At 40.3% G+C, this 9067-nt stretch overlaps 1 protein-coding gene across 1 annotated transcript in view; it reads right to left on the minus strand.

Annotated features, from left to right (window-relative positions):
* Positions 1–8707, minus strand: part of LOC109915584 (urotensin-2 receptor) — a 12342-nt gene extending 3635 nt beyond the window's left edge. Inside the window, exons 1-2 of the mRNA XM_048611118.1 lie at positions 7601–8707; positions 5503–5519 (exon numbers count right to left, since the gene is read on the minus strand). Of these exons, the coding sequence (XP_048467075.1) occupies positions 5503–5519; positions 7601–8707 (1124 nt within the window). The remainder of the gene's footprint in view (positions 1–5502; positions 5520–7600) is intronic.
* Between the last annotated feature and the right edge of the window lie 360 nt (positions 8708–9067).

The following is a 9067-nucleotide window of genomic DNA, read 5'->3' on the forward strand; positions in this document are numbered from 1 at the left end:
GGGTCTAGGCCTGAAACGTCAGCCTTCCTGCTCCTCTGATGCTGCTTGGCCTGCTGTATTCATCCAGCTCTACACCTTGTTATAATGTAACTTCAGGCTGGTTGCTATTGTGCAATAAAGTACTTTTTGTTTAAGAAAATAGCCTCTTCCCATTAGACTACCTGTGGGTTTTCCTCTACTACTTTACAGACAGTTGGTTTTGTAGGCCTATTCAGAAAAGGGGACAGTGGCAATGATGTACTCAATTACATTTGTTGGCAGTGGGTGGCATCACAAGCTCATATAGAGTCATCGAGTCATGGAGATATACAGCACGGAAACAGTCTCTTCAGTCCAACTCATCCATGCTGTCCAGATATCCTAAATAAATCTACTTCTATTTGCCAACATTTGCTCCATATCCCTCCAAACCCTCCTATTCATATACCCATCCAGATGCCTTTTAAATGTTGTAATTGTACCAGCCTCTACCACTTCCTCTGGCAGCTTATTCCATACATGCACCACCCTCTGTGTGAAAAGGTTGCCCCTTAGATCCCTTTCAAATCTTTCTCCTCTCACCTTAAACCTATGCCCTCTGGTTTTGGACTTCCCCACCCAGGGGGAAAGACATTGTCTATTTACCCTATCCATGCCCCTCATGATTTTATAAACCTCTATAAGGTCACCCCTCAGTCTCAGACATTCCAAGGAAAATAGCCCCAATCTATTCAGCCTTTCCTTATAGGTCAAACCCTCCAACCCTGGCAACATCTTTGTAAATCTTTTCTGAACCCTTTCAAATTTCATAAAATCTTTCCTATAGCAGGGAGAGCAGGATTGCATGCAGTATTCTGAAAGCGGCCTAACCAATGTCCTGTACAGTCGCAACAAGATCTTCCAACTCCTATACTTAATGTACAATTTGACAGAAGGTGTCACTGCCAGTGTTATCAAGTGGCAAATGCAGCAATTTGCTGCTCACTGGCACTCAGTTTGGGTTGCACCACGGTCATTTGATTCCTGATCACATCACAGTATCACTACAAATATTCATGAAAAAAGCTGAACTCAAGAATGGAGGTGAGAGTGGCCATCCACGATATCACTTAGCAGTGTTTAACCATGCATTATTTTTATTCATTCATGGGATGAGGGCATCGCTGGCCAGGCAGTATTTATTGCCTAATTGCCCAGAGGGCAGTTAAGAGTCAACCACATTGTTGTGGGTCTGTAGTCACATGTAGGCCAGATCAGGTAAGGATGGCAGTTTCCTTCCCTAAAGGACATTAGTGAACCAGATGGGTTTTTCCTGACAATTGACAATGGATTTATGGCCATTATTAGAGCCTTACTTCCAAATACTTATTGAATTCAAATTCCACCATCTGCCATGGTTGGATTGGAACCCAAGTCTGCAGAACATTATCTGGGTCAACAGTCCAGTGATAATACCACTAGGCCATGCATCAAGGAGACCTTGTTGAATCGAAGTCAATGGGAATCAGAGGAGAACGCCCCACTAAATAGCATAATAGAAGATGATTGAGGTTTTTGGTGGTCAATCATCTCAGTCCCAGGACATCTCAGCAGGAGTTCTTCAGGATAGTTGCCTAGACCCAATCTTTCTCAGCTGCTTCACAATGATTAGCACTCCATCACAAGTTCAGACATCAAGGTTTTCATTGATGATTGCACAATGTTCAGCACTCTTCATGATTCCTCAGATTCTGAAACAGTCCAGATGCAGAAAGTTGTGGATAACACCCAGCTTGGGTTGATATGCGAAACATAACATTCATCCCGTACAAGTGCGAGGAAATGGACATCACCAACAAGAGAGAATGTAACAATCTCCCCCTGACATTCAATGGCATGATCATCACTGAACCCCAGACTATCCTGGCAGTTACTATTGACCAGAAATGGAATTGGACTGGCCATATATACACACGTATATATATATTGTGGTTACAAGAACAGGTACTGGAATTTCTGAGGTGGGTAATTTAGCTCCTGTCTTCCTACTGGCCGTCCACCATTTATAAGGCACAAGTCAGGAGTGGGTTGGCATACTCTCCAATTGCCTGGATGAGTGCAGTTCTAACAACACTCAATGAGCTTGTTACCACCTCGGGCAAAATAACCTGCTTGGTTGGCACACCATCCATCAACTTTACTCCCTCGACCACTGATGCACAGAGGCAGCAATACAAGATGCACAGCAACAACTCTTCAAGGCTCTCGCTACTTCACTTTCTAAACCCATGACCTCTACCATCCAGAAGGGCAAAGGCAGCAGATGCATAGGAACACAGCCACCTGCAGAATCCCCACCAAGCCACACTCTATCCTGACTTAGAACTATGTCATCATTCCTTCACTGTCACTGGGTCAAAATTCTGAAACTCCCTTCCTAGCATCTCTGTGAGTGTACCTGCACTAGATGGATTGCAGCAGTTCAAGAAGGAGATTTCCTACCACCCTTTCCTCAGTAATTAGGGATTAGCAAGAAATACTGGCCTCACCTTGGTTATCCACATCCCATGAGAGAATTAGACAAAAAAAGTTTAAGCTTCTATTACATCCTATCAAAGGTGTTAGGCAGAATTAAAATATGGTGGGGGACAATTCAAAAGAGAACTGCATCTTTTATTGGTCTCTTGAGTAATATTTACCAACTGAACTACATCACAGAAATAAATAATCTGACCATTTATCTCATTGCTGTTTTAGAACCTCACAAATTAGCTTGATACATTATAATGGAGTCTAAGATTTAAAAATATTTTATTGTCTGTGTGGCACTTCATCTTGAAGAGCTGAAAGATGCTGGAAAAATGGAAGTTTCCCTTTTCTTCAAGGAATATAATAGAACATACAACAGTTAATTTAGCTATAAACTATATATAAGAACTGAAATAGGTAATTCAACCTTTGAAGCCTGCTCCACTATTCAATTGGATCATAGCTGACCTATAGCTTAATTCTACCCACCTTGTAACCATTAATGCCCTTGTCTAACACAAACCATTGAAATTTTCAGGTGACCTAACCTCAAAGGCTTTTTTGGGTGAAATAAAATTCCAGATTTTCATTGCCTATGTATGAAGAAATGCTTTGTGTTGTCATCACCCTTGAATAGACTTGCTCTAATTTTAAGGATCTTTGCCACATTGCTCTTGACTATCTCCTAAAGAAGTGGTCAGTTTAGTAACATCAATTAAATCACTCCTTAATCCTGTACATTGCAAGAAATACAAGCTTAGTCTATGCAAACTGCTATAACTTAATCATTTTTGACTCAGTATCATTTGGTGAAATGCACTGCACCCCCTCCAAGAACAGCATACATTTTTGTGACAATCTAGATGGAGTCCAGGCAAAAATTTTTACTGCTGTAACATAACCTCTGTCCCTGTGTAGTGTAGCCTTTTTGAGATTAGTTTTTTAAATTTTTTTGTATAACTACACATTAGCTTTCAGTGATTTATGTGCTTGAATACCGAAACTTCTCTATTCATTCAGCAGCTTCTCACAATTAGAAAATACTCTGATCTACCATTTTAGGTCTAAATCTCACTTTCCTGTAATGAACTATATCTGCCACAATTCTGATCATTTACTGAATCTATCAATATCTCATTGCTATTTGCTATTCTGATATACCGTATTAATATCTAGCATAACTTAGATGTTATGGCTCTTTATGCTTTCATCAAAGTCACTTATAATAAAGTGAAAAATTGAGGCTTTCCCAGTGAAAACCCACTAGTCACATCCTGCAGCCGTGAGTGCATGATTATCCTGGCACTCTTTCCCCTTCTTCCAAGCAATCCCCTATCCAAGGATGCTGCCAATCTCATGAGTTCTCCTTATTGTTAACAGTCTTTTATGAGGACACTTGTTGAAAGTGTTTTGGAAGCCTATGTAAAATGACACATCCAAAGACATTATTTTGTCTCAAATATTTATTGCCTCAGTTTTAACTCAATATTTAAATAATCAACGGAGTTCCTCAGTATGAGTTACAATTTATGTACCTCTTCATTCTCTGTATCAACTCATATTTGTCCAAATGCTCAGTCAATCACTCTCGTAACAGATTAACTTTGAAATTCTTAATCATTTTGCATAAAGAATTTTGGTTGTTATATACCTGACACTCCGTACTTGAAAACAGAAGTGTTTGTTCCCTATCACTAAGATTTTCAGTAATCAAAAATCTTCACATAAATTAGGAATGCAAAAATGACCACAAAATGTATTCACTTTTGCTTCTGTTAAATAACCAAACATAATCCTAATATACATGAAGTCAGCTGCCTAATTTCATCCTCATTCTTTTCACCTTAGGGCAAGCCAAAATCATTTACAATTTAATTAGAAAAAATCCAGAGAAGTAATCTTTATAAATAATTTTTCAATATGTTCCAACATACCTAATGAATTGCTACATCTTGGCACATGAACATTTCCACCTTACTGTAAATATTCTAAACATTAGTTGGAAAAAGATGTTGTTAAAATTTGACTCCTAACAGATTGAAATATTACCTGATCAGCTCAATGTGTAAGTATTTTTATCTGTTTAGTTGAATGATTACTCCTTGATGTAGTGAACTAAATGGGTTTTAATGAGTCATTTTTTGTATGATTTATCACTAATTATACTTTCAAAGATAGCCTTTAAAGGTATTAGCTTATGGTAGTTGACTATTACATTTATTTTTGAATACCATAGCATTTCAAAAATTTTCCCAGAATTTTGAGATCCTATTCCATTTGTTTTTAATTACAGCACTGGGTTATCATGGCTAAACAAGTAAAATACCATTTTTAGGACTTGAGATTTTCAGGTTTCTGCCAGACTTAGGGATCAATTTCTGTGATCTAATTCATTGTTCCATTAAAGCCAGAAGCCCAGTTGCTTTGTATTTATGCTAATATGTAATAATGTTTCTGGGGGAGAAATAAGTGACAGTTTACTTAAAGATTAACAAAAGTTTTACAAGCTCAGAATGGACCAAACATAACAAGAAGTATAGAGTTAATACAGAATGCTTGAGTCCTTTCTTAAATCCTGCAGCTTATTTAAGAAACAGTTTGAAGTCACTGATTAAACTGTGATATTAAAGAAGAAGAAATTAATCTGTAGGGCAATAGTGTTTCAAGGTTACAATAATTAAATCCTCTGAAAGGCTTCTAAATATTTAATGTAAGTGACTATCCTACATTTAATAATGGTTTTGGCTCAGGTAGAGGACTGGGTTTTTTTTTGCCATTTATAAAAACTGCCATGGAAGTGGATTTCTACTGCCTCTGGTTGTTTCTCCAATACCTTGGTGTTATTAGTCATTTCCTTCGTTTGGTTTTAGCTTACAATTTAGAAAATCATATGATTGATTCACAAAATGGACAGCAGGACCTTGTTTCAAACTATTTTTAGCAACAGTTATCTCGATTTCCTGAATTATTACTTTGTTTAGCTAGTTCAAACATTCAATTTAATGGAAAATGTACATTCTGTTGAAAATATTCTAAAATTCACAATGATTATGAGTCAATTTTACTGCACTACAACTGTTCCAAAGAATATAATGTTGACATTGCACTTCTCTTGTATGATCAACAGAATATATAATTATTAACTTATTAAATTATACACTGCTGAATAGAATAGCATTTTATAGAAATCATTATTTTGGTTGAGCTATTTAATACTGTTCAGATATTATATACTTAACAGAATTGCACACAATCTAATCCAAAAGACGTAATATTTTACATCCTTAGAATTTGATTAGTCAAGTCTAGGCTAGTACATAATAGTAAAACCTCATTAAAAATTTATAACTTGTGAATCTCTTCTTCCCTGGGTCTATCGGAATGTGTAGTAAAACCTTGCTGATCATTATCAAGTGAGAAAATGTCTCTGAATTAAAATATAAGACTGAGAATATGTCAAAGATGTTACATTTAATACGGATTATCAGAGGCAAAGACTCCAAAGTTGTCTGTAAACCACAATTTTCAATGTATTTAACTGCAAAGTTATAGGTGGGATTTGGAACTTTTCCAGCAAACAGCTGACAATATTAACCGTTAATTGAAAGTTAGCAGTATAAAAGATACTCTATTATAATGCAACATTAAAGCTGGAAATGGCAGGAATTATAAAGTGGAATAGTGCTATTTTTTAAAAAAATCAATGTATTTTGAAAATTATTGAAAGAAATATACAGATGCATCTTTGGATTAGCACAAGTTATTGTGTCAATATATTGACTTGTCTGTTTACTTTGGTAGTTACAATGCTGTAATAATGATCTAACACAATTCCAACAAGCTATTCACATGGTCTCCGCTAATCTTTATAGGAAGGAAAATCATCATTAATCGACACCAAGACCGAAACACCAAAAAATCTGTTTATTTAAATTCAAAGATATTTATTTTTTTGAGATCTGCTCCAGTTGAAGTGCTTTTGTAACTTTTCACATTGTTATAATCCACTTTGTGCTTAACATGTTATAAAAAACTAACAGAAACAACCTAGTACTGCACAGTTTTTGTAAGCTCTAAGTGAATGCAGACATCCTGAAATTGGGAATTCTGGAGGCACTGCAGTATTTTAATAGAGGGCTTGACAATTTCCAGTGGAAAAGACTATTCAGGGTACATTGGAGTGTGTGAGCTAGTGAAGTTTGAACGACGGGCCACAGGAAACCATAAATCTTCTGGACCTAAAACAGAAGTTGCTGGAAAAGCTCAGCTGGTATGGCAGCACCTGTGAAGAAAAACCAGAGTTAACGTTTTGGGTCCGGTGACCCTTCCTCAGAACCTTCTGGATCTAGATTGGTGATCCTGTAGATTTCGAGGCACTTTCTCTTCTGAAATTATTCATCCCCTTTTCTGCACCGGATTTAGCAAAACTCCATCTTGGGCTGTGAGGTATCTCAAATTACTTTGTCAATTGGACAGGATGATAATTGTGTTTGATCTGTTGGGCTCAAGTTTGTGCTAAGTGCATATTATTTTTTGTAAATCTGTGAGTACTAAATGATTGGTCGTTTTAAGCAGAGTCAGTTGCTCATGTGGCATGCACTCTAAACAATTTCCCAGTACCAATGAACCAAAATATAATCGTCTTCACTGATGACCGCACCTTACAATAATTTCAATTGCACTCAAATGATTTGAACCACTGATGACACAAGATTGTTCAACTAAGTAAACTTTTTTTTTTGTCAAACTGCACTTTACCTTTGAAGTAAATGGACCTATTTCGATATTTTGGAACGCTACCATTCTTACAGTAGTTTTAGCTGTGCTCTTCACTATACAGTATTTTACACTAGAAATTAGGGTAGATATGAACTCTTAACAAGTCAATACTCTTAACAACAAATCCATAGCTGCACAATTTCAACCAAAACTAACTTCCTTTTGTTTTAAAAAAAGGCATTTTCAATAAAATGATCGAGCACAAGTGTACAAAATGCAATAACCGACACTGGCATTAGGCACAGACTAGTCATGAGCGATGAATTGTCAATGATAGGGGAAATTCGAGCAGAAAGACAGAGGAAGAGCGCGAATTTCGATCGGAACCCCTTACCGAGATGGTGCTGTTGTTTGAGCCGGAGATCTGACTGAGGGTCATAGACTCGGTGTATTGCTGGCTGCTGGAGGACAGCGAGCAGCGGCAGGAGCGCTGGAAGCGGGGGTTCCGGCCGTGGAACGAGCTGCTGTTACTGATGCTCCGGTGCCGATTGCCGAGGTACTCCTTGTAGTTCTTGGTGAGCAGCGTGTACAGGAAAGGGTTAATGCAGCTGTTGCTGTAGGTCAGGCAGGTCATCAGGTAGTTGATGTGACCCCGGGTCTTCTGGGACAGGGGCAGGGGGGACTGATAGTACTCGATCATCTGCCAGACCCAGAAAGGCAGGAAACAAGCCCAGAACACCAGGACGATGGCGAAGATCATGTAGAGAACCCTCTGGTTGGGCGAGCGCTTGGTCTGCTTGTCGTTGAAGGTGGTGAGCTGGGAGACCCAGTAGGTCCGGGCCAGGCGAATGTACAAATAGCCAATTATTATCCCAGGGGCCAGGATGCTGGTGGTGAACAGCACGGTCATGTAGATTCGGAAGACGTGCAGGCTCCAAGTGGGAGCACAGATACTCTTGCCCCGGATCCGCATTAACCTGATGATAAGCAGCATGGGCAGGGCGAGCAACAGCGAAGCCAGCCAGATCACCACCGCGATCGCCTTCCGGTAACTTTTCGACCTCTTCACCGTGTCCAAAGGCTTGACCACGGCCAGGTAGCGCTCGGTGCTCATCACGGTCAGGGTGAAGATGCTGGCGTGCATGGTGAGGAAATCCATGCTGAACAGCAGCCGGCAACCCAGGTCCCCGAAGTACCAGCTCTTGGCGAAGTAGGTGCAGACGATGAAGGGGATGGTGGAGAGGTAGAGCAGGTCCGCCAGCGCCAGACTCACGATGTAGATGTACATGGAGGCGGCCGAGCGCATGGACTGGCACATCAGTACCAGCGTGTAGACATTGCCCGCCACCCCGGTCAGAAACATCAGCGACAGGATGGTACCGATGGAGCAGGTCACTGCCAGCTCCTCTAGCGAGGCCGGTGCCAGGCGCTCACTCACCGTCTGGTTGGTGCTGGAGATGGTGCTCAGGTTCCAGGCATGGAGGCCAGCTTCAGTGGCCATCTCTCTCTGTCCCCGTCTCTCCCTCTCTCTCTCTGCCCCTGTCTCCCTCTCTCTCTCTGCCCTGTCTTCCTCTCTCTCTCTCTGCCCTTGTCTTCCTCTCTTTCTGCCCTGTCTTCCTCTCTCTCTCTGCCCCTGTTTCCCTCTCTCTCTGCTCCTGTCTCCTTCCCTCTCTCTCTCTCTGACCCTGTCTCCCTCTCCCTCTCTACCCTGTCTCCCTCTCTCTCTGCCCTTGTTTCCCTTCTCTCTCTGCCCCTGTCTCCTTCCCTCTCTCTCTCTGACCCTGTCTCCCTCTCTCTCTCTTTGCCCCTGTCTCTCTCTGTCTTTCTGAGGAGGGGGGAAATGGTGGATTGGGCTGGAGGG

The sequence above is a fragment of the Rhincodon typus genome, chromosome 23, assembly GCF_021869965.1.
Source record: "Rhincodon typus isolate 14 chromosome 23, sRhiTyp1.1, whole genome shotgun sequence".
In the NCBI taxonomy this organism is placed as follows: Eukaryota; Metazoa; Chordata; class Chondrichthyes; order Orectolobiformes; family Rhincodontidae; genus Rhincodon; species Rhincodon typus.